The 27,584-nt window shown below is 38.0% G+C and overlaps 1 protein-coding gene across 1 annotated transcript in view; it reads right to left on the bottom strand.

The window, feature by feature from the left end:
* furinb (furin (paired basic amino acid cleaving enzyme) b) overlaps positions 1-27,584 on the bottom strand; it is a 98,087-nt gene that overhangs the window by 11,159 nt on the left and 59,344 nt on the right. Inside the window, exons 7-9 of the mRNA XM_086163224.1 lie at positions 7,686-7,774; positions 4,773-4,945; positions 330-542 (exon numbers count right to left, since the gene is read on the bottom strand). Of these exons, the coding sequence (XP_086019350.1) occupies positions 330-542; positions 4,773-4,945; positions 7,686-7,774 (475 nt within the window). The remainder of the gene's footprint in view (positions 1-329; positions 543-4,772; positions 4,946-7,685; positions 7,775-27,584) is intronic.

Below are 27,584 nucleotides of genomic sequence, written 5' to 3'. Positions count from 1 at the left end.
TGATCTTGCAGCAAATCCTTTTAAGAGGTGTTTGAATTAAAAAAAACATTTGTAAGTGCTTTCCTGTTTTGTACACACCGGTCACGATTGTATTCAAGCAAAGCAGCTTTTTTGGATGTCAACTTGCAGTTGACTGATAAGGACAGTGCAAAGCCCAAAAAAGGTGATTATTCAACTTAAATTATACAGTGTTCATATCCTACACACAATTTGTTAACATGTGTGCTTGTGTGTGTACACCCACCATGAGATTAGTCAACTAAGATGTATACAGCGTTCATTTCCAACAAACAATTTGTGAATATGTGTGCTTGTTTGTGTACACCCACGATTTGTTTCTCCCCTGGATTTCCAGAGCTGAAGGTCGTAGCGAGGGTGGATGCGCAGGGCTCGCTATACCAGGGCACGTTTCCGGACTGTGTGGTGCTGCTGATGGACAGGGTGTAAATACTGTTGGTGTAGCCGTCACAGTTACAGCTGTCCTGCTCCCTGCCGCCGTTTCCTGAGGCCCACACAAAAATGGAACCCAGACCATCGCGTCCCTTTACGAAAAGGAAAAACACCACAAGAGAGGCACAATCGGCAAACGTGGTTTGAAAGAAAGTTTGAAAGGTTTGAAAAAGAGTGAGAAGGAGAGAGAAACTAGAGAGAGATGAAGAATGGAACACCGATTTTGTTGAAGATTTGTGCATCACTGCTGAAAAGCCTTGCCCTGAACGGGGTTTTGATCGGAAGCAGCACACGGCTGTGGGCATAACTCTTTTGAATACAGCATATTGTCAGGCGACATATTCTAGATGAACATCAGATAGTGAATAGATGAAAAGTAATTACAAAATCTATTCGAGTGGAATATACTTTTAGGGCTAGATAAATGACAAAATGATCAGGCAACAAGATTGTATTGCCCCGATCTCCTCAATAAAGACCACACAGTAAAAAGCGGGTGTATTCAATCCCATTGCATTTGTGCTGTCGCTACAAGGATAACAACATTGGGGTTGTTTATGAGTCAAGATTAAAATATGACTAGTTTATGTATCATTTCTTTTGTTCCCAGACAAACAAAGCCATGCTCATATCTTCAGTCAATTCAATTACTCTAAATCCTTATTTGCTGGAATGTCCTAGAATTGATCTACTGCCTGCGGCTTACATGAACACAGCACACCAGTTAAAAAAAAGAATATAAATTAAAAAAAACATTACAAAACAATCTCATCTTTTTCAGTCTAGTTATATATGGCCCCTGGCCTATTTTTCTTGCTTATTTTAAGGATTCTTTCACACACTGTGGCCACTTTTCTCTCCAACACATCAATCATTGAAGTCTGTGGTCGGCTAAGCAGTCTTTGTGCCCTGAGAGGTTACCGGGGACATCTGCTGTTGGATGAGCCCTCGAGTGGAGCTCAAGTACACTGATGATTTATTTGGGTCAAATTAAGTTTCTTTTGTTAAAAAGAATATTTTTTTTGTCCCCATTGTTGGACCTTATTAATGTTGTATCGCTGTTAACTGAACACCCTGAAATGAACAGTTTCAAGCAAGATAGGTCTCCCATACAGAATCCTAATGAACAACATCCTCTGAGGATGTTATGACAGAGTGTGGGATCCCGGGAGTCCATGGCGATTAATCGACGTGATGTTTGACTGTGGCAAAAATTCCATTTATGAACAAGGTCACCTGTTTTGTTCTAAGATGCCAGTACAACAATGTTACCATTCTAGCTAACCACCCAAGAGCCAGAGACACAGAGTCCTCATGTAATACTACTTTGATGTGAAACATTTAGTTCCTTCATTCATTATGAAGAGTCTGGCAGATGAAGCACTCATCATCGTTGCTCATAGTAGTACATAAAAAATTGTGTTGGAGAAAGTTCTTTCACCTAATGAAGCATGCTATTTGAGTTTGGGAATAATGATTAGGATTATATTAGTAAACAGCTCAATAATATATCCAAAGTCGCACACACACTATTTTTAGACTATTTAATGCACAAATTTTATATTAAACATTCAAAACTAAATATTTCATTCATGTGTAGACGCAGCGACCGGGGAAATCTTTCAGAATGCAACCTCCTGGCAAAAGTTTGAAACCAGCGTGGGCGGGATTTAAGTTTTGAGAGCAAAATGCAAGGAAACAAGAAATTCAGACATACATTGATGGACAGAAATAAAGGGAACACACAGAGACCTAGATCCTGTATATAAAGCAACAAAGGAACTGTTGATGCCATGTACTGAATTAAGTGGGTGAAAAAAAGAGATGTACAAAATGTATTTTTCCTCCTCTGTGTTTTGATGTGAGGCCTTAAGGATGTGTTTGCTTATTTTTGTTCTGTTGTGCTAGTCTATTTATCCTGGCCAGTATATTCCATAAAAGACACACAATCCTGTCACATCAGTGGCTGTCAAGACCCTGTCACCTGCTTCCCTATAGCTGTCTCTACAGACAGTTTACTATATCACTTTAAGTAAATTGATATATCCTTTGCACGATCCTCTAATTAAATATCTTACTAAATCACTTTATTTCATTTCTCACAATAAATGCTTTCTAAATGAAATGGAAAAAAAGGTCCTGACTTTATGTCTGATTCCATCGTGTTGCTCTGTATCTTGACCCCGGTCATGTAGCCAGAAACAGATATGACTTGCAAACTTTAAAGCTCAAATTATCACCTCACTCTGCCTCATTGCAGGTCACACAAGCTAGACGAAAACCCTGCGTCATCTGACACCTGAACACACACTGAGCTAGAAAGGTTCTTGTGTTTGAAGTCTACAAGTTATAACCACATATTGGCCCATGTGGAATACCATTTGATTTAAGACAGAGCACCAATCAAAAAATTCATAAGTTGCAAAAGTGTATGCAAAGCTCAAATACTACCAATGGGATTGATAATTGACAAGTTGGCAATCGACAGCTTATGTCTGTTGAGGTTCTCAGTCATCCAAGTCATGGTGAATTCTTCTCCAAATCTTCTTGTCTTGGCAACTGGACTTGAGTTTCTTCACTTGAAGATGTTTCACACCCCGTTGTGAGAGGCTTCTTCAGTTCTAATGACCTATGGAGAGTTTCTGAATATAACTGCCAGGGTTGATCTGCAGAAACTAGGTGTAAGGGGGTTGTTATGGTAATGAGAACAAAAGAGCAGCTTTGTGGGATTACCTGGATTGGAATGTGAATAGGTACACCTAAAGAAAGGAGTGAAACCTTTTGGATCACATGAACTGAGGCTCATGTGGATATTACCGTGGGCTGGTTCTGATGGTGGGACTTTCCTGGTTGTTTGGAGGGTGTAGATGGGCCTGGTCTGTGTGTGCAAATCTCTCTATGTACTGATCCAAGTACGGCATTAGACGTTTGAGAAGGTTGTGTCAGAGACCCCCTCCACTGCTCAGAGATGTTTTTTCTATTTTGATAAAGATGACTTCTTTGACTCCTCTCTCAAACCATTTGTCTTTGGCCAGAATACGGACATTGCTGCTGTCAAAAGAATGGCCCTTGTCTGTCATGTCTGTCAGGTGTAGGTAGAACGCAGAGTCCTGTCCTGAAGTGGCTCTCCTGTGTTGGGCCATCCCTTTGTGCAGAGGTTGTTTTGCCTCTCCAATGTATTTGGTCTCATCACAATCCTCATTGCAAGTGACAGCAAACACCACATTCTCTATCTTATGCTTGAGTGTTTTTTTTCCTTAGGGTGCATCAGTTTTTGCCTCAGGGTTGTTGTGGGGTTTGAAATGTACCGGTGTATGATGTTTATTGATCATTCTCTGGAATTTCTCTGAAACACCATCAACATACGGTATGACGATGTTCTTTTGTTTGGTGTTATCTTCCTTCTGTTCTATGTTCTTGCGGCTGATGGTCTCTGATTTGCGGGATTTGATGTGGGTGTTGACTGTGTTGAGGTGAGTGGTAAAAGCTTAATGCTTCTACCTCATTCTTCTTGATCTTGACCCATGTGGAAATAGATGGTCTGTATCCCCACTTCGGATGCGATCACAGTGGTGAGGGAATGCCTCATTAAGGAAAACACCTTAATAAATAGAACAAAACTCTCCACGGATCACATCTGCACCCTACTGGACCTTTGTCTACAGACCACCTATTTCCAGTTCAATGGTGGTTTCTTCTGGCAAAAACATGGATGCATCATGGGCTCGGACACACGCGGACACGGCCCATCTACACCCTCCAAACAACCAGGAAAGTCCCACCATCAGAACCAGCCCACGGTAACGTCCACATGAGCCTCAGTTCATGTGATCAAAAAGGTTTCACTCCTTTCGTTAGATTTACCTATTCACATTCCAATCCAGGTAATCCCACAAAGCTGCTCTTTTGTTCCCATTACCATAACAACCCCCTTACACCTAGTTTTTTGCAGATCGACTCTTCCATTTGCACAACAAGGCACCATATCCTGGACCTGCCCAAAACCTTGGCAGTTATATTCAGAAACTCTCCATAGGTCATTAGAACTGAGAAGCCTCTCAGATGAGGGGTGAATCATCTTCAAGTGAAGAAACTCAAGTCCAATTGCCAAAACAGGAAGATTTTGACAAGAATCTACAGTTTTAAACATTAAATTCCAAGTGTATCAAATGTTTAAAAAACAGGCAGGGCTGATCGATGAAGCAAAATGTAAAACTGGATTTACGTGTGGATTGTAGAGCTTCCCTGAGTTAGAAAGGGGTACTTGGTGAACCAAGGAAAATATTACCTTCTTTAAATTCCAGTTTTATGGTGTGACTGACCTTGGTGATTCCTTGGATGAAAGCCTCCTTGGCCAGTTTTGCAGGGCCGTCTAATGACTTGCCATCGTCCTCCGGGCCCCAGCTGGCACTGTAAATGTGGATGTGCTGAGGGTTGAGGCTAAGAGAGTGGGCTTCCACCACATCTGTCACCTCCCCATCCAACATACGAACTCCTATTAAAATGCACACAAAAACGCAGCACAGGTTACATAACAAAACTAGGGATGTGAGGAGTGGTGGTGGTGGTGGTGGCGAAAGAGTGACAAAATGACAGACCAGAGATAGTGAGGGTATGAATTTAAACCTTAGATGGAGATGAGTTGTCAAAACATGAGGGGGGAAAAACAGCACAAGATGACAAGATGTCGTCTGTTGAACCTTATATTTCCATTTTATCTTTGCTGCAAAAAACAGGCTGTAAAAACAGGGAAAACAAAACAGCTATACAAAGCACTTTACAGAGTTCCAGTTTAAATGATTTACCATACAAAGATTCACAAATGATGCTATGACTGGCATCATTCTATTATTTTCTGTGACATAAACACAAAGCCCAGCTGTTTTTTTAAAAACTACCATCAGAATTGTCTGATGCAAAAAAGCCTTAATAGGAAGGGAAAAAAGGCAAAAAAATAAATAAACACATTTGACAGCAGGGGGGCGGGTGCGCACACACAAGCACACAGGAGCTGAGAGTTTACAGAGCCTTCTAGAGACTGGCGTGTCCTCAGGGTATAGCACCAAATGTCACCTTTCATCACACCTGAACACAGACCTATCTGAGGCCTTTGAAGTGAGCAGCCTCAGATCAAACCTGAGAACATTAATGGCTGAGGAGAGGTGTGAAATGAACCACCCTTAAATCGGGTCCATTAGCGGGAGAAGAGCCAAACACATACAAGGCAGCGCTGACATCCACATTAAGACTTTAATGATCTATTCGAGACAGCCTGACCAGCCCTGCAGGCACAAACACACAAGCAGTAATTACACAGTTGGTGTAACACAGGTTTGAATACAGAGTGGGCTTGAACAAAACTTGACTGGAGAGAAAAGTGTGGCATCAATCACAATGTTTGCCTGGTGATCACTATGAACAGGCTGGGATGCAGCAGTTATTATAATCATTGTGGTAAAGATTCCCATCAACTTCCTGTGGCTCAAAATCCTTGAATTGAAAACATATTGCTGAGTTCCTTGAAGCCTCGGAATCAGAGGTAGCAGGTAGCAACCCTGAGCTGGAAAAGGGAAACCCCGATTGAGACAAGCGGGGCTAGACAAAACTGCAAAACGCTAATCACAACTCATCAATTGGTGAGATATTCTAATTTAACTCTTCCAAAGAGCTCACATGTGAAAATTTTTGCGGAACATTAAGAGAGAAAAAAAAACCATGGCTGTTTATCCACATTCTGGGGACATTAGACGTGAGCAGAATCACAAAGGAGTCATTTATTAGGGCTGGGCAAAAGCGCCGCAGTACCGAGGAGATGAATGGTAATGAAGACAAAGGAGAGTTATGAGTAACATCTGTGAATGGGACTGCTCCCGCTCCGTTGAGTATCGTTGGCTGTCATCATTTCATTAATAGATTATTCAGTGACAGAATTTGCAAAAAGTCTCATTGGACTATCATGTGCAAGACTTTTCAGCCTTCATTGGTGATCAGGGGTTTAAAAAAACTGAATATTTTTATTAATGCATGCACACGCTGACAGCTCTATTAACATCAACCAACTGATGAAAGGATAAGAAAGACTCACATTTCATTCACAGGGTTAAATAAAGTTGGTGTAAGCTACTTGGATCATTTTTTTTGATCAGTGTAGGTTTTTATTCATCATACAAGGCCGCATATGAACTCTCCGGTGTATCCCTCTGTCTTTTCTTGACATTTAACTCTGTCAACTTTAAAAAGTTGACCGATTTATCCGTTTCATCTGGCATGCAATAGCAATTTCTCTTTGAAAAAAAATATTGATTCACTGAGCACAATGGGAGATGAGGGGACCAATGCCTCGATGAATTTGTCAAGTGTACGGTGCATCTTCCAATATTGCCTGACATCTTAGTTTTGTTTTATTTCTCCTCACTCCACTTGTTAAATCTCTGCAAAACTTACATGCTGGTACGACTAATCATATTTCAACCTTTAAATGTCCTCAAATACAAGCAAATATACATATCTTCATTGAGTAGAGAAACAGAATGACACTTTCCAATGTAAATAGTTTTGAAGTTTTGAATAGAAATATGAACAACTGCTAATTTGAACAAAAGGTATTCTACGTTTGATGGTTCTGGAGAAATAAAATGAGGAAAATCCAAAGCTGGTCTGAAATTTGAGCAGAGAGCAAAAGTTGATAGTAAACTGAATGTCATGGTGAACCCATTTCATAAATAGGTGCTCCAGTGAGTCCAAATGTAATCTTATAATTTAATTGTGAGGCTGGTACACTTAGTCCATTATGAAAAGTAGAATGATGGAAAGATGGGTTCACCCTTCACATAAGAAAATGAATGGTAAGAAATACATTTGATGTTATAAAAGATGTTTAAACACACATTTGATAGATTCATAAATGCCAAATTCGAAAATGTATCTGTTATGACTCCACAGCACAAATTTGAGGACATTTAAGGTCAAGTGACGGATAGAAAAATAAACAGTAAATTGTTGGTATTAGGTACATACAAATTCAAGCCTGTATAGTTAATTTTTTATTAATCTTTTTAGATTACAGTGACGATGCTAATAAGGCAGTTGTAAGATCATGGACGGATGGAACCGCTCTTATTCATGTTATTCCAATCAAATTATCATTAAGTTAATTATAGTATATGACTATATATGTGAATATATCCTTGCTTGTCAATTCCTGAAAGTGTCTCTTATTGCTGTGCTCCTCTCACCTCCAATTTTAGCATCATATGCCACCCCGACTCCACACACACCGTTGTTGGCTGCAGCTGCAACTTCTCCTGCACACCGCGTTCCATGTCTGGGAGGAGAGAAGGGCCAAAAATAAAAGAAAATGAAAACACTGGCACATCAGACAGGAATAATAGCATTATGAGTAATAAATAAGCATTGAAGAGCTTTTAGGATTTACAATCCCCTTTACTTAAACTGGGATACCAGTGATGTTAGAAATACAATGAAAGGTGGTCTTTTTCCAAGGGGAAGGCTCATGTTAAGGTTTAGAATGGATGCTTAGTAATCAGAAGATCAGGTGTATAACCCCCTACTCTTTCAGCGACTATTATGAAGGGTCCTTCAACAAAATCTTGAGCTGCTAATATGCCCCCAATGCCTTTATGTATAGATGTGTGAGATATGATGGTGAATGGATTCTTTTATGGCAGCCTTTGTATATTGTACATGAATATATGAAAATAGGTTGAGGGAACATTATTGAACAGTATTGTAAAAGCACCTGTTTAAGTCAGTGTGAATGCAGTTTATTTTATCATAAATGTACAATATGCCTTTCAGTATAATGGGTGCAACTTTGTGAGGACATTGGGATTGTTCACTGGTCGCAGTGCATAATAGTGGGACCTTCAGTCTTATTCAGACACTATTGAACTTGGCTGGCTTTTAGAGGATGAATAAAACTGCATGAAGCACTCAGTGATAAAATGACAGAGTTCCCATTCACAAGAAAATGGTTCTTTGAGAAACTGAACAACAACTCACTTGGTTTTCTGTTAAAGTTGGTATGGCAAATTATGGTTCAAAGTCTACTTTAACTTTACTCTTGCCACCCACCCCTTCAGTTTGTCTGTTAACATGCCCATACAAAGTATGGCATTAATTTGAATTCAACTTGTGGGGGGTGCAGGTATTGGCAAAGAACGGTGTTATTACAATGGTTTAGGTCTGAATCGTAGCGTGGACATAGTTATCCTTTTCTTAATGTTACTGATTGACAGGAGTGACATGACACAAAAAGGGGGTGAATGTATTGCTTTTGATATCCCAGTACTTTATTATTTGCTGTTGAACTCTGATATTCAGGTCTTTGTTGTGAAATGAAGTAATAAAAATAATCGACAGCAAAAAAGTTCCAAGTCACATAAGATGTGAACACCTTGCTTTGATACATAATCCGTGCTAGAAGCAGACCTGGCAAAAAACTCATATTGGACCAAATTTCTGTGGGGAGCTGGTACTAGGCGCTGGACCCCTACTTCAAACCAGTTCAACAAAAATGGTTTGCAGTAATCTGGGTGGCGACTTAACAAACCAAACTAAACTAAAACGTAAGTTCCAAAAGACAGCCCTAATCCAGACTTCCTGTTACAAAAGCCCACTATATACCAAGATAAGGTGTGCTAAAACTCATAACTACTAGCAAAGCAAAAGTCTGCAACATTCTCAAACACTGGTTTAAAATATTTCCATCACTGCCTGCTAAATCTATTCTCGAGCTTGTTTGCACAAAGCCTGCTGTTCCAAAAGTTAAAAACAGGAATCCCAAGGGAAATTGTCTCTGGACTCTGATCTTTTTCATTTTCTAAATCAACAATTTGATTGAAAATAATGTTTACAGATACATCTTGAGAAGAATGGATGATAGAATATTGTTTGAATACCAAACACAACAACACTGATTACAATTCAGTTTGACAAGGTCTGCAATTACACCATTTGATTCTAGTTTATTGAAAAGGTCTTCAATCGACATAAATGCCCTTAACACACCATTATTTGCATTTTTTGTAAATCAACTTACCTTTGCAATAATTTCAAATCCAAAGTCCATAATTTAAAACATAAACATATGTGTGTATATATATGTATGTATATATATACATACAAATATATATACACATACACACACACACACATATATATATACACACACACACACACATACAATATATATATATATATATATATATATATATATATATATATATATATATATATATATATATATATCTCCTAATAGTCTGTAGGTGTTAAAAGTATACGCACACAATATAAATTAAAGCCTCTCTTTTTAATCAATGCTGCATCTTTCAAGTGCTTTATAGTTAGGCTGATGTACTGTTACCCCTCACACATGCATAATATGAAACAATGGGGAACGCCAGGAGCACACCACATAACATCATCATTCGTTTGGAATTTAATCTTTTGTACTTCCTATAATCTAAGGTTGCTTTCTCTTTACACTTTTAATTGTAAAATCCATTGAGACACTGGTTTATTTAATTGACTTTGAGGTTGAAGGACTGTGCTTGGACTATGAATGGATGAAATGGATTTAACACAGGTCATTAAGATTGTCTCCTAATTACGGTGCAGATCACACTAGTCTCTAGAATGTGATGTCTGAATGTTATCAGGACGAAGCTCATTACATCCACAGTATTGTTATGGGAAGGGGCAAATATGACTTCCTTTTCAGGCTCCCAGTCTCCCTGATGATGAGGCAGAGGACAAAGCTGTTTCACAGGGTCAGAGCACAGCTACGCCTCCAGCTGGTGTCCTGATTAGACTGCGTGTAGCTTTGTGATGTATTACCCCCTTGCTCAATTTTGCTCCCTCTCATATTTTCACACTGGGACCACCTTTGTTCAGTTTCTAATTCTTCTTTCTTTTGTATTTTCTACATAAGCTCGTAGTTTGCAATATAATAATAAAAAAAAAAAACTACACCAACAATGCAAAAAGGTAGCTAAGAAAAATAAATGAGCGAGTGAGCGAACCAGGGAAAAAAACAAACAAACAAACAAACAAACCATTGAACAAACAAACTGCTGCCGCTGCTTTCTAGAAAATGATTTATTCGATCCAGCTGTCAACACCTGGAAAGCACTGTGGTGATTTTTCAATAAGCAATCCTGCAGCCTGACAGGGGCTTGTTTTTCATGGATGGAAATGCCCTCAGTAAAGGACCCTGGCACAATATGACAGTGTGTAATACATCACATAGACAATTAAAATGTTACCACAGCAATCATGAGGTTAAACTACCTTGGTTTATAGCTAACTAGCATATCATCTGATATTGAGGTTGGCTCGGCAGCTCCCTCATGAACAATATATGTACTCAGGAGTGAAATTGGAACCTATTATGCAGGGAGGGCATTTTTTCAGTAGCGTTTGGAAGGAGACAGTTTTGCAGCAGCAGCAGTTTTTGGGAAAAATTCAGGGTGATAAACATCATTAAATTTTACACTAATCATTTCATTTATCTGATTATTAAAAAAACAGTTGGTGCATAAAAAAGACTGGAGGCACAGTCTGCGGCTCCAATTATTCGGGCTCCAACTCGTACAGTAGGAAAACATTGTGTGTGTGTGTGTTGAGCAGTCAGCAAACATCTTTGATAGTAAATTGTTAATTGCAGGAAACACATGGTCACTGATTAGGCCCAAGCTCACCAAAGAGCATCTGACCAACTGGGCTGTTGTTTTGCTGTTATGGGCAGACAAATGTCAGGATATGAGCTGGATGGGGACTGTTAAAATTATTTGTCAGTGTTATCAAGATTACAAACCTTTTTTTTGTGCAATCATGTCTATGACGTAAACACGATTAATTATGTACCAATATTATTATCATTAGATAATTTCATGCAAATAGTCAGGTTTCGTTTTTGATTAAAGTTAGACCACAAATGCTCATCTTTTTTTAGGATCAAGGCTGACATATTCTATTCCTCAATTGAATGTATTTGTGTCGAGGTTCATAAATAAGAAAATAATAAAAATAAAAACAACCACAACAATTGAATCTATGCACATATGGACAACAAAGGTGCTAAGTGCTTTTGTAGTTAGGTTTAATAGTGTGTCACACATAACACCAAAGTAATGATGAGTGAAGCTTTAATTCTTTATGTTATTCCTTTATCATCTTTATTCTTTCTTTAATTTATGCATTTGTCCTTCTCTGGGAGTTCTCTATATTTTAACAGAATTTGCTATGATTTTTTTTTCTTTTTTGGGGCTTTGTAGCACACTGCATTATTAACACAAAAAAGAAGTCTAATTTCAAAGGTTTTTTTTTTCACTTTAAGTCAGAGACTGGAGAGCCTGCAGACATTAACACGGGCCAAAAACACAGTTACATGTAGAAATGCAGCTGTGTGTAAACGAGCGATTAGCTTGGACAAAATTCAGCTAAAATAACCAGACAGCCTTGTGTATTCAGGGGGTCTCAGCTGGACCAAAGCTGAGAAAAAGTTTCAATTAAAGCTACGGCTGTTTGCATCAATTACCTATGAAATTGAGTGATTTCTAATGCTGAAATCCGGAATTTCTCGTTAGCTTTGGGGTCAAAGACTCATCATCGAAGGCTGTCAGGGTTAATTTTAGTCTGAGGAAGTTAATATTTGAACAGGGTTGTGGGGAAGAAGAACTAAATGCTTTAAAATTTGTACAGGCTCACCTCCAAGATGAGAAACAAAGTGAATAAATCAACAGCATGAGAACAAGACAGATGGCAGAAGATTCCTGCACTGTCCTTTGACAAAGTGGGGGGAGAGAGACGACTAAACAAGGCTTAAACAAAGCTTGGATGGGAGCCCGCTGAACTAAAGACGCTATCAACATAACTAATGCGATCCCTTTATCTCCTTGGACAGAGCAATGGTAGCTGAGCAAGGTAATGCTTTTATCTTTCCCTACTTGGGGCAGGGCTTTTTACCTGCTTGAGTCACTGCTTGTATTTAGTGGAGAATACAGGTATTGATTACATTCACCTCAAGCAAGATACATGCTAAACATCTACTTGCAGTAAATACACTGTGATGCTGTGTAATACGCAATAAGCATGTGTGTGTGTGCCAGTGATTGGGGGTGGGCTGATAAATTATGAAAATTTACACAACTTTGTCACATGATTCCAAATTTACGTAAATTACGAAAGCGTTTGGATGAAGGTCATCCTTAATACAGGTTTTACATCCATAAAGTGAAACTAAACACTAGATCTTTACAATTTGCATACACCTCTCCTCCATGTAGTACGGTATATCTCATTTATTTACACTTGTCTGTTATTGATCTCAGTCTTGATGTGTTTCGTATTTTGACATGAAGAAATTTAATGATAAGCTCACAGTTTTGTATTTCTTAATGTTTCCATTCTCCAGTACCTCTGTCTCATTTCTCCCTGTTTTAAATTTATTTGACATAACTCTCTGAATGTATTCATTCATACTAATGCATCATTTTGAAGACTACCAATATTTTTGTCCAACAATCATTACCTTATCATCATTATCTTTTGCCTGAAGCAAATGTTTACTGCTGAACATAAGATATGTCTTAGTTTTATTTTACTCATAGATAATGTATACCCCCTGCCTGTTATTGTAATTTCTGTTCTCTAAAATACTATTTTTTTGGTCAAATTGTTTTTGTTCTAAAAGACGATCCTTTGGTTTGGCGTAATGAGACGAGAAAAGAACAGCATTCGCAATGTTACATTTGCATCTGGTAGATTTATTGCTTCAGGATTATAGTTGACTGAAATCTCTGAGCTGCAGAATTAGTACTGTAAAAGTAGGGGCTGGGCTCTTAAAAAGAAAAACACAAAATCGATCTAGTGTTTCCAACTGACATTAAACAGAGCTCTTCTTGGGTCACAAGGCATTTGTTTCTCCAAGTGACCAACAAAATGACAGGCTAAACTAACTAGGCTCCATCTGAAAGCCCATTAAAGAGGCTTGTATCTGGGGATGTAATGTGTCATCAAGACATTTCTGCTGACAAACAAAAGAGGCAGACATAACTAGCGAACTGGTAGAGAGCGCTTTCACTTGACTAGTGTTGATAAATAATTGATTGCAGTTTGTACAGGCCATTACATCCTGTGAAGAAGGGAGATACATGCATGCAGATAATGTTATTAAAATTCAGTGTAGGATTATTTTCCAATCCAACCGAGATTTTTTGTTTGTCAGATCAATTCGATGAAAATGTCTTTATCCAGAAAAATCCAGTGTTTACGTGGACTACTTTTTAGTCAAAGTCAAAGAATTTCAGTTATTTGTTGAATCTTCTTTATCGTTTACTGACACAGACACTGGATAATTCTACATGTTTCCATGAATGATTTTTGTTGAGTAAGGTTGGCAAGATTCTGAAAAAACTGTAATAATTTTCATATTAAATGTCTGAGTTCTTAAATTGCTTCAAGATGCAGTTGGAGCAAAGGAGAGTTTAAGTTGGGGTAAGCAGGGAGTCTTTAGGAGTCTGGAAAGTTTGCAGTAAGAAACAAGTTGACGTTGTTCCCCCTCAGTGTAATAATTATGTTGAAGCAGAATGGAGGTTTCTGACACATCATCTGCTACTGAGGTGCACAGAAAAAGGAAAATAACTTTAGAGGTGAATACCATTTCAACACTGAAGTGTACGATTATTTAAAAGGGTTGCATCTATAAACACAACCTTGACATCAGTGGATCAGATGGTATGATGCTCTGAGTACTGTCATCTGGATAATAGGTTTTTAGATAAGAGGTTTTTATCCAGTTGTGAAAGATGCTCGGAGGAGAAAATGGAAATAGGTTGTTTTTGTACAGACACATTACAATCTGCTAAACCCCAAGATAATAAAAGTGATTGTAATAACGTCTTTCAAATATCACATTCAGACAGAATGTGTTACCTACCCGGTTTTGCCACAGATGTCCGTGGAAATTGAGTAAGGCACACGGGGACAGAGGTGCTAATTGCCTATTAGTCACTTTTTGGGCCCAAAAAAGTGCTAAACACACACACACACACACACACACACACACACACACACACACACACACACAATTTTGTACACGTACGCACATAACTATATCAACTAATTCAAATAGAATCAATTATCTATCTATCTATCTATCTATCTATCTATCTATCTATCTATCTATCTATCTATCTATCTATCTATCTATCTATCTATCTATCTATCTATCTATCTATCTATCTATCTATCTATCTATCTATCTATCACAGATTTGCCTCTGGTAAAATTCATAGAAAGAACTTTGGTTTTCATTTTTTGTAACTTCAGATAAAAAAAAAGGCAAAGCTTTGCATCTAATATCTATGTTCCGAGTTTAAAGAACGGGTCACAATCAGCTTTCACCTGCTGATAACGCTGCCACAATTTCACAAGATCAGGCAGTTTCTCCTTCATTTATATTCCTTGCAGAAAATTCTTTCATTTGTTTTGTGGTAGCAGTTGTGGTGGGAAGATCGGCCTTTTCTTTAACTGAAATTGAGTCTACTTCCAAGTAGTCAGTGTATTTACATTATTTCATTCGCTGGAGTAGGGAGCTGGGGAGTCTGCAGCGGAGGCTCTGTAGAGTGGATTTTGCAAGATGTATTTGAGAATAACTGAGTCTGCACTAAAATGGCATCGCCTTGCTGGATTTGAAACAGTTATAGATGAGAAGATGGAGAGGACCTATGTATGGAAAGATATCTATATTTCCATAAAATAAATGATTGTGTCATTCCAAGCAGAAATTATGTACCTTATGAGAAATCTGTCTGAAAACATTGCTTTATTTATTATAATCCAGTGTATTTTTCGTATGTTTTGCATTTAAATATTTTGGAAACACATTAGAGGATAAGTCCAATGAGCTAACTTGAATGTACTCGGTATAATTGCTGGTTTCCATGGTGACAAACACAATTTGTTAGGGTAACGGACCAGTTGTCATGAGAGACTGAATGAAGATATTGGTGAAAATTATGCGTTTTTTACTTTCCATGTAAATGTGCTCTACGTGATTGCACACTTTAAGGTAATTCACATCATTTCAAGGGTGTTAGAATGATGTATGTTTCAGGGGAAAGAAATGCATTAAAAAACAAAGCACAAAGACTCCATCAATATTCTCCTCAGCAGTAAAGAGGAGACCTATTGTTGAAACACGGTACCACCTTCACTTCAGACAGAGTCTGGAATAAACTAAAGTATTGCTGAAATGCATGTACTGTCATCTTGACTGGGACTATGGTGTTAGTAATTATATGAAGTAGGAGCAAACGTGTTTAGGGGACAAAGGGGCATTTTTTAAAAACTGCAATAATTTCTGCATTATTTATGTCAGTACTAATTGCAAAGAGAGCGAGTTTTTCAAGTATTGAAGCAGCAAAAAAAAAAAAAAAATGCTGCTCTCAAGTGTAAATGGCTTGAAAAGATAGAGTATGTTGGTTAGTGAGGTCTTCAAGTTCTGAAGTACAAATTTATGCTTGGTTGCCTGTCTAGTTTACACACAGTATCTATTTAATTTAGCTGCTTTTAATAATATTCATTCAGAAATAAGATATGGTTATTTTGTAAAAGTATTTTTTGTTTATTAAATTATTGTCTGTTTATGTTATTAAACAAAGTGCAGAAGTACGAATAACTATTTTTGAAAAAATATTCTTGTAGCAACTAGACTGGATTTTCTTCCCCTGAAGACATTTTACTTCTCCGAGAGTCCGAGGGTCTTGGGTTATGATTGGGCGCATATCGGATCGAAAAAGTATATGGGTCCACTGAGGGCAAGAATGTGATCAATACATTCTTAAAGTTAAATCTAAATAGTACTGACCCTTAAATGGGAGTTTTATGGTGGTGGTTATGGTGACGAGTCTAGCTGCTGTGATTTCTATAAACTCCAATGATTGAAACAGGTGAAAAGTCTAAAGGTCATACAAGCAAGAGAAAAAAAAGGCATTCATACAATTTCTGTTGGTCATCATGACACTGATTTTGAAAACTTCCCTGAAATGTACAAAGCAAAGTTGAACACCTCTGTTCATATTCTTGTTCAAAGATGACACCTAGATTTTTATCGCTCTGGGTTACATTAAAAAAAAAAGAGCTAAGATGAGGCAGAAAATTGGCAGTATGAGGGCCAAAAATGATGACCTCCATCCTATTAATATTTAGCTGGAAGAAATCTAGTTCATATAGTTTTTGAGGTCACAGATACAGATGCTGGATGTGAATTGAATAATCTGGCTTGTAAAGAAATATAATTGTGAGTCATCAACATAAGAATATAAACTTACAATATGGATGTTACATGAAAAATGCAGGAATGTTCTGGAGGTGAAAAGAATGTCAGATAGGAGTCTGAAATTGGAAACTGAAGGTGTGATGCTCAATGTTGTTAGTGGCTATGCCCCACAGGTGGGATGTGAGTTAGAAGAGAGGGAGAAGTTCTGGAATGAGCTTGATGAAGTGATGCAGAATACCCCAAAGATGAGAGAGTGGTAATTAGTGCAGACATCAATGGACATGTCGGTGCAGGCAATCGAGGTGATCTAGAAGTGGGCAGATTTGGTATCCAGGATCAAAACGCAGAGGGACAGATGGTGGTAGACTTTGCAAAAGGATCGAAATGGCTGTCTTGAATACTTTTTTCTAGAAAAGACGGGAACATAGGAACTTATAATAGCTGAGGTAGCCGCATGCTGGTAGACTACATTTTGTATAGACGAGGTAATATGAAAGACATCAGTGACTTCAAACTAATGGCAGGTGAGAGTGTAGCCTAACAGCATAGGGTGGTGGTTTGTAGGATGGTGGTAGGTAGATAAGGAGACTTGGTGGTGGAATGAGAAAGTGCAGGAGTATATACAGAGAAAGCAGTTAGCAAAGAAGAAGTGGGACACTGAGGGGACTCGAGAGAACAGACAGGAGTACAGGGAGATACAGTGTAAGGTAAAGATTCAGGTAGCAAAGGCAAAACAAAGGGCGTACGATGACTTGTATGCTTGGTTGGACAGTAAGGAGGGAGAGAATGCGTTATAGGTTAACAAAACAGAGAGAAAGAGATGGAGAAGATGTAGAGCAGGTCCAGGCAGTTAAGGATAGAGAGAAATGTGTAGACAGATGCTTAAAGAGTGATGGAAATATGGAAGGACTACGTTGAAGAGCTGCTGAATGAGGAAAATGAAAGCGAGGCAAGGGTAGAAGAGGTGACTGCTGTAGGCCACAAAGTAGCAGAGATGGGTAAAATTGAAGTGAGGAAGGCATTGAAGAGGATGAAGAGCCGAAAGGCAGTTGGTCCTGATGATATACCTGTGGAGGTATGGAAGTGTCAAGGATAGGCAGCTGTAGTTTCTGGCAAGATTATTCAACAGGATCTTGGAGAGTAAGAAGATGCCTGTGGAACAGAGAAGTGTGATGGTACCGATTTTTAAGAATAGAAGACTGTGTACATTGCAATAGAACAGTGAGTAGGATACAGTGCAATCAGACATTAGAGTTCAGCTTGCTGTGCAACTCACAAAGTGCAGGTGCAAGGATGAGTGCAATTTCAGTGCAAATTAAGTGACAGAGAATAAGAATGCTACACAGAAGGTCAGAGGAAGCTGCACAGCGCTTTAGTAGGCCGAGAAAAGCATACGACAGGGTGCCGCGAGAGGAACTCTGGTATTGTATGAGGTACTCTGGAGTGGCAGAGAAGTATCTTAGAATCCTCAAAAATACAGCTTTCTTAATGATTGTGCACAGTGTATTGGTAGACGAATACTGGAATTGGAGGTCTAAAGGAATACCAAAGAGAAGATTTAAGGATGTAATGAGAGAGAATATGAAGTTAGTTGGTGTGAAAGAGGAGAATAGGCTTAGATGGAGAGGTTGATTCACTGTGGCGACACCTGCAGGGAAAAGCTGAAAGGAAAAGAAGAAGATGGATGTTACATGAAAACCCCCCCCCGGGCAAGAGGTATGGTGTGAAAAAAGAGTATTTCAAGGACAGATCCCTGTGGTACCCCACAGGCCATCTTCACAGTGGACAACCATGACTTGCCAACAGTTACATTAAAATAGTGACAAAGATCGAGACCCAGAAGTGCCATTTTCAGGACTTTTCTCCAAGATAAAGGATTATTATTGGATGCGGCACTTAGGTCGAGCAGAACAAGAACAAAGAGGTTTCCAGCATCAGCTCCAACCAGAACAACAATCATGACTTTTAAAAATGCCGTGTCTTTGCAACAGGGAGCTTAGACTCCAGACTGAAATGTCTTGGTGACATATTTCTTTAAAAAAAACAAACAAAAAAAACCTGAATACAAAAGGTGTTTTCTGCAATTATCTATGTCTTGATTTTGATGGAAAAAAACATTGCCATTTTCAATGTGTATATTATATTCAATAAATTGTTCAGTCAAATTTATAAAATCTCTGTTGTATAAATGGTGTGTCAAAAACACTGATAAGAAATGGTTAGAGATCCATCTCTGAATGTCACCAAAGCAAGAAATAGCACTTAGTTATTAATGTCATTTCTTTCATTGCACGGGAGCTGGAAAAAAGGAGTGGATGAGAAAAGGAAGGAGAAAACCAAATAAATATGGATGAATAAATCAGTTTTCTGTATGTATGCATGTATTTACCTTTATTCTTCAGAATAAAAGCTCTTTATTTTAAGGGGGAACACAATACAAATTTGGTTCATCGAAATGTTTGAATGGCCCCTTTTCTCAATAGAGTAATTTGGTTTTTGCCTCCAGAGACACTAATTTAAACAGAACTGATTGCGACTTAAGAAAAAGACTATTTCAGAGATTTTTCCACAAACAACAAGAGCCATAACAAACAACTAAGAAAAGAAAGCCTGATCGGTGGGTCTGCCACTGTTCTTTAATAGCATACATTTTCACTTCACAATAATAACTGTAATTAAACAAAGGCTTGGAGTGCCGCTGTTGCTTCCAAATTGCTTATTCATGATTAAAAAAGCTGTAGTGATTAATTGGTTTATGGGTGGGAGCTTGAAAATAAAGATTTTTTTTTTCAATTATATGTAAATCATTTATTTACGCAAAATAACATTCTAACAATAGCATAACATAGATGTTATGGTGGTGCAGCCTTGCAATACCATATTTTCAACCTCTTGATATTAATATAAACTTGAAGTTTTTTTTTCAATGCTGAATATGTATTTGAAAATAATGAAACTCCAGGGTAACACAGTCTTTTTATATTGACTGCGTGTATCAGCAACGCTATTCAAACTGACAAAAACAGAACTCCGATGATTACAATTAATAGCATAGCAACCTCTATTTTCTGTTATAAAAATATGAGGGGTTAAATTGTGGGGGATGTGTCCCTCTCAGGACATGGCCTTGTGCGCATTTCTATATACTTTATCTAAAAGTGTATCTGTATGGGTTGTATGAGCAGTAGAAATAAAATTGCTACAGTTCCCACTGCAACATCTCCTCATTTCACAGCATAACGTGTACCATCAAAAGGACCCTCAAATGTACACATTCATTTGTCAATACGGATAAATGGTAGATAAATGGATAGCAGGCAACCACGTACTACTAAGGGAACATATATTTATTGGAATCTCCTGCTGAGCCCCATAATACAGCATGAATAGCTGCTATTTTAATTAAAGTAGCATTTATTTTTTATGCTGGGCAAACAAGAGACCATGACATATTTCAAAAGTTAATAACACATTAATAACAATAAATAACGTACAAAAAAATGTTTGTACAAAAAAAGTAACAAGATATAATATTTTCTATAAATAATGATGTCAGGTTGCCATGATCATTTTTTTTTTAATAGTGCAAAATAGTTAAGGCCTGATACAGTGTGCTTCAGATGTGCATTTTCCTAATGCTGCAGTGAATCTCTGTTACCTCTCGAGAAACCAGTATCATGAAAAAATAAACAATCTTATTGCAAATTGCGCCTTTGGAAAATTAGCCTCACAATAAGAAACTAAGACAATCATTTTTATACGTTTGCATGGAAAACGACAAATCTAATTATAGAGTTACAAGTTCAGTGAGCGGTTTGAATAAACATACCTGTTTCTCCGAGTAACATTTTCAGCGAAGGACTTTGATTAACTAGTACTCACAAAGTGGCACCCATACTTTTACATGACAAGCTAAATACAACATAAAACCCTGAGGGTAAGTCAAAATCAAACAGAAAAGGATGAACTGTTCCCTTGATGCAATTCATTTCCAAAACAGCATTTATGAAAAGAACATGAGAGATTGTCTTGTTGGCTGCAGATGGCTAATGGGGACGACCGCTGGCATATATGCACTCCTGTTGTGTTACGTAGCTTGCGTGTATTTAAAAAAAAAATCAGCCTTATCAAATTTGGCTGTTTAGTCTGTTGATTTCATTCTATTTTTTATGAAGACAGAATAGGGTCCACTCCGTGGCGCTTTCAAAGGATTAGGCTATTTTCTGCTCAGCTCAGCTCAGCTCAGCTGTGGCCTGAGGCAGGTTTGTTCAAATGTGCCACAAACACTGTGGTATAGCGTAGTGTGGCTGAGCAGAGTTGCTTCTTTCATTATTGCAAACAAGACACTCTGGGGCTTTACCATTTTGGACTTGAGAATACCACATTCAGCAATTGATTTACGTGTAGTGATTACCTGTTGAGAAGTGGCATCGATATATGTTTAAAAATACACAAACTCTCTGGGGTGTTCATACCTAAAGGCATCTAGTTTACAGCCCATCACATCTGGTTTCCGTATTTGTTGAGACAGTGACAGGGTTATGGAGGTAAAACAAAAAAAAAAAACTCTATACACATAGTGATAGAGGATGAAGTAGTATTTTTTTCCCATGCAAGAAAAAATAAAAAGAATTAGCTTTGTTACTCTCTAAGTAATAACCATGTCCTTGTCAGCACTTTAATAGGAAAGGGAAAAAGGAGCATCTGAGGTAAAAATGACCATTACTTGATGACACGTTTTCCAAAAAAGACAAATGAAAACACTTGGGTTTTCAAATTATAATTCAATTTCAGACTCAAAAAAGGCTGAGATCAAGCAGCACAACTCGGGAAGATAAAAGACCTACAGATTGCATATTGTGTACCTTTACATGCTGACAAGCAAGCTTTATTATCCCATTCATCAGCATCTAGTCAAGTGAGAGGAATTATATTGACTGACTCCAGGTGATCAGTAATGCCTTGCATTGAATGGTGTTCGACTTAAGAGTGCCACCTTCAATCATCATACCTCAAAGAAATGTTTAGAAGGCAGCCTTTTTCAATCAGACTGCCCTTTCCCCTGGCTAAAATATACATAAGAACACACAGCTAGGGGGACAATAAATCTTTTTTGAGAGTGAGGTCCAAGCTACCAACACCTCCTTCAGTTAGCCTTGCTGTCCACGAAATAAACAAGCCATCTCTGGTAGAATAGGCAAGATAGGAACAAGTGCAAGTATATTCAGGCTTGAAAATGTGTCAGCTTTTTAAGCAATAATTGATAAACGGGATGGGTTTTTTTTTTGTGTGTGGTCCCTAATCTATTTTAATTTCTAATCTTTCACTCTCAGTTCACAATGGTAAATCAGGGGAAATAATTACTATAATTAAGTCTTTTTTTGAAAAAAACAATCAATCTTCTTTAAAAATAAAGCTTACTCTGTGGCTTAGTTCTTTGTGTATTTCAGGGCTTTTATCAATGTCTGTTTCAAAATGAGAGGAAAAATATTTCTCTCATAATACGAGGATATTTAACATTTGAATGCTTCAGGAGCTGCCTATTCCAAACAATATTTTGTTTTAAAATGTACTTGCAGTTAATTCTATGCAGTACACAGACAACCACTGTATCACCCTGTGGGATTACTATATGGGCGGATGACTGTGTGTTGTGGGGATATGGATTTGCAAAGGGAAGACCAGGTTCATTTTAATTTCAAATGCTTCAACAATGTACTTTTTAGCCTCAAGAAAAAATGTCTCCATTTTAGTCACTCTAAGAGCAGAGTGGCTAAAAAAGGAAAATCATGCCATTTTAATTTCTGTACATGTAGCTGGAATTAAAATATTTCCAAAGTTCAGATAAAAAAAATAATGATTAGATGTGAAGAAATCTGTTCAGCATTAAGATTCATGAGGATGCTGCCTTGTATTTAAAGTACGTACCATAGGCTGGATGAAGAAATGAAACTTTTAATATTTGGACATCCTAGGGCTTGGTCTATGTCCATAATGTGATTATCAAGATATAATCAAATTTTTGTAGCTTTGATGTTATGTAATTGTTGAACTGTTCAGTTAATAAATGTTTCATCATAACAGTGCCATAATTTTAGTTTTTACTTTAAGCTTTCATGGCAGGCTCTTGTATAATTTCTCCAACTAGCTGTATTTGAGAGGGGGAAAAATGAGGAAAAAAAAAACACTTCCATAAAATGTTCACAAACAGTTAAGACTGAATCTGGGTAACATAATATTCTCAGAGCATCTGAGGCCTCGAGAGAGCTCCTAAGGTGAAATACGGTCAAGAGCAGTGAGGAAGACTTTTAAGAGGCTTAAGTGTGTATTAAGTGGAAGAGAAAATGGGGGAAAGATGAAGAGGAAAGAGAAATATCCCCTAAACACTGAATGACAGTGGATTAATTAAATGATTCAGATTAGATGGTGGAGGGATAATGTTTGTGGCCTATCTCATTAGATATGTGCAAATATTTCCAACCAAACGACATGATGAAATATCGCTGGAGATAAAAGGGATCCGGCTATTTGGCAACTGGGAAAAAAATCAACAACACAGCACTGATGACTTGGCTATGCCCTGACCTCACATCTACAGGGCGATCACACAAAGAGTTAGAGAGCTTGTAGTGCATGACCAGACTCAAGGAAGCATTTATCTGCCTTCCTATATTTTGTTCCGCTGTCTCTTGGATAGTGGGGAAACGAAAAGAAAATTCAGAGGCTAAAAAAAGACGTCTTGATTTTGTTTTGCTCTCCATCCAAGAGACTGATCTAAGAGTACTTTTGTTTCCATTTAGGCGTTTTATTTGTTTTGACTCATATTTCAAGTTGACTAGTTCATGGTTTATTTATGTGTAAAATATGCTGCGAAAAAAGACTAACCAGTAGGCTTGGAAATTGACAGGTGTGGAATAGGTGTATTCCTATTTCATGGATTAAGTCTTAAAATGGCCGATATCCAAAATATACACAAAACTTATACAATTATGACATAAAATATACAGGGTTCTGCTCAAACCAAAAGTATGTCCTTGCTCAAAATTGCTGCAAGCATTTCTTCTTATTTCAACTGACACAGAGGTCTCACAGAATGGTAAACAAAGTGGCTCCTGATGTTTTCAACTATATATATTTATCATTGTTTGTTATTATTATATTCATTGCTTTTCGTAAAACTGGAAACCCATGTCAGGGAGCGACATAAAAAAAAAACCCAATCCAATTTAAGTCATCTAATCCCTTTGCTCATAGTAATCTCAGGGCTTACCTCAGTTATCTTTTTCAGGGGATGCCTGTCTGACTTTGACCAGTGTCATGAGAAATTAAGTATTTAACCTGTTAAGCCCGGGGCTATTTCTTTTTACAGCCCATTCTTTAAAAGTAATACCTTGTTCTTGATAAGGGCTACTTTTACATGCTGCATTTTGTCTTTAGCAGAACAATCAAGGGTCTCCAACCATTTAATATGATAATTTGCGGTTATCTTATATTTTAATACAAGTTGAACTTACATGCTTCTATGCAAAAAAATGGAGGGGGTAGAATACATTTCCATAACCATGAAGGAGAAACTGTCTGGGATTATAAATGACATTGAATCACTGGAAAAAAAAAACCAAAAACAAAAACCGTGGCAGAGTCTGCATCACTGCCCATAGATCTCCAGCTCCATCGTTTCCCTACTCGTGAACAAGACCTTGAGATACTTAAACGGCTCCATTAGAGGCTGGACCTCTTCCAGTGATGCCAACAGAACCACATCATCTTCAAAATGAAGAGACCCAATCCTGAGGCCACCAAACCAGATCACCTCGGCACCCAGGCTGTGCCTCGAAATTCTGTCCATAAAAGCTATGAACAAAATCTGTGACAAAGGGCAGCCCTGATGGAGTTCAACCCTCACCGGAAACAAATCCGACATAGAACCGGCAATGTGGATCAGGCTCTGACACCGATTATACAAGGAATGAACAGCCGGTATTACAGGGTTCAGTACCCCATACTCCTGGAGCATTCATCTACTCCAGTTGAATGGCTTCACCAGGTCCACAAAACATATGTAGACTGGTTGGGCAAACTCCCATGTGCTGTCAAGAACTCTGCTGAGGGTATAGAGCTGGGCCACTGTTCCACAATCAGGACAAAAATCAAACTGCTCCTTCTGGATCCAAGCTTCAACGACCTGATGGGTCGATCCAACCCCTCTTTCCAGCACCAGTTAGTAGTTTTCCAGGGAGGTTGACCAGATCCTCCTGTCATTGGAGCACACCCTCTGATGCCACTTTTTAAACAGGGGGACCACCACCGGTCCAGAGGTACTGTCCCCGCCTTCCACGTAATCTTGCAGAGCATGTCAACCAACACAGCCTTACAACATCCACTGCCTTATGAAACTCAGGACACATCTCATCCATCCCCAGGACCCTGCCGCTGAGGAGCTTTTATACTAACTCAGCAAACTCAGCACCTGAAAGTCCACCCCAAAGTCCCCCAACTCTGTTTCCTCATTGGAAAGCATGTCGTCGGGATTGAGGAGGCTTTGGAAGCATTCCTTCCACCAATCCACAACATTTCGCATCAAGGCCAGCAGTCTGCCATCCACTCTGTACACAGTGTGGAGGGTGTACTGCTTCCCGCTTCTGAGTCACCGGGCAGTGGCCGAGAATCTAAAAATGGAAAACAAATCAAACCAAGTGTGAGTGGCCAAGTGAAGAAATTACACGGGAAAAAATCAGAAGAAAAGTTTCATTTTTTGAAACAGATCAGTACACACTTTATCTTATAAGCAGTTTGATGTACACTTCAATGCAGGGAGAAAACTGTCCCTTAAAGAAGTGCTGACTACTAAGTCCCAGGCTATTCTTGATTAATCAGGCCATGATTACTGGAGAAAGACTTTGTTGTTGAATTGTAATATGATTATTTTGCACTTTAAGAAACACAACAATAACTCCCTCTACGCCGATTATATTGGACAAAAAGCACTCATCTCAAGAGGCAGTATTTCTAAAACCAGAAACTCACATTGAAATGATCTATGAAGTGAAATGTTTAGAAAATAATTTACAGCTGAACTGATCATATCTTTTGATCAAAACATTTGATGGCATGAAAGAAACAATATTCAATATTGTTCATTCATGGAAACAATTCATTTTCTACTATTCCAAAATTAAAGGACTCCATAAGGCCTTGATGCAGAGCATTTGAAAAGCAGCAGAAGTGTAGAGAGATACTGTACATGAAGATAGTACCAATAAATAAACTCAGATGCAAGAAGGCACACACAGACAGACAGACAGACAGACAGACAGACACACACACACACACACACACACACACAAACACACACATCACATATTTAATGTGCTCAGTGATAAATATATGGTTGAAGGTATGTGATTACGGACAAAGGTTTAATCTGTGAGGCCATGGGGATTAATTCAATTAAGTTTCTTTTTAAATATTCCAAAAAACTTACTGTCTTAAATAAAATATATGGCTACTGCTGGTCCATTTAACAATTATTTTACTGAGTTAAGTATAGCTTAAGAGGCACATTGAAGGTCAAGAGAAAACAGAACTCCATGGTTCACTCAAGACACAGTGATGTGCTGAGGGTGAGAGAAATGGAAACATTTGTTTTGGTCTCTTCTAATCCTGACATTTCTACAAGACTGTCCTTCACCTTTCCATTCGTGAGCTGAAATCACTCTGTTTTTTTGCTGTTGATGGGCTTGTTTGGACTGAATAGGACACACAAGAAGATGTGGCACACCAGTCATTTTGTGATAAAGGTTGTACTGCACAGCAAATATTGGGCAGACATTCAATTAATGGATTCCAATGAAAAGTTGCCTGTAGTTACTAACAGGTCTCAGCAAGGACAGGTCAATAGAGATGCAGTGTATAAAATTGGATTTAGTTTGTTTTTTTTAAGGATTTGTGCTTTGAGAAATAATACCAATGCTTTGTATATTTGCTTTGAATTGGACTTTCCTATTGGCTTTTAAAAACAATTTGATGACAAACAAAGCCTCTTGTTATTGTTATTAAATGCAAAAATGTAACTGTAGCAGCAGCAGCAGGGTATTAGCAGTACAATGTGACAACAGGCAAATTGTATCATCATTTCCGGAATTTTAAAACAATTGCCAATGCCATTTGTAGAAAACTCTTGTTCTGGTCTTTGCTGTTTTGATTGAAAATTAAACATAGCACTTCAATGGTTTGGTTAATAACGGAATATTCTTTGTAAAAAAGGGGGCCTTTTAATTTGCCTGTTGTTGATTAAATACATGGTTTATCTATTAGCGGGATTACACAAACTACCAAACTATCAGGTCCTCATGAAATGTAGTTGGATGAATTTTTCCCCAATAATAAGATATTATTTGGACCTATTCAGACTGGTAATATCTGATAATCTGTAGGGTCTGGTGCAAATCTTCATTAAAGTTTTGATTGCGTAAAGCACATTACATCGTAAACAGTAGGGGGACAGTTCAAATTCAACCAAGCAACAGACTAACTAATGCCAATTAAGGAAGTAAAACAGACTCAAAAACCATTAATAATTCTGACAAACTGACAGCCTCTGTGAATGTCAATACTCCAAATATCTCCAGCACTTAAAACTCCTTTAACAAAGACCGACTCCAATAGCTTGAACCATGAGGAACCATTAATTAGTCATTATTTATCCCCCAAAAATGTGATCAATAGTGACTGACTTAATACTCCTTCAACACAACTACTGTAAACAGTCACAATAGCAATTATCTAATAATCATTTGTGAGAAAAGACAAAAGGTAAACCAAAGAAGTG

This window comes from Fistularia commersonii, chromosome 17 (genome assembly GCF_037954325.1).
Source record: "Fistularia commersonii isolate RoL2024-O1a breed Wild chromosome 17, RoL_Fcom_v1.0, whole genome shotgun sequence".
Taxonomy (NCBI): Eukaryota; Metazoa; Chordata; class Actinopteri; order Syngnathiformes; family Fistulariidae; genus Fistularia; species Fistularia commersonii.
The sequence above is the reverse complement of the archived record's forward strand: the minus strand, read 5'-3'. Positions and strand labels throughout refer to the sequence as shown.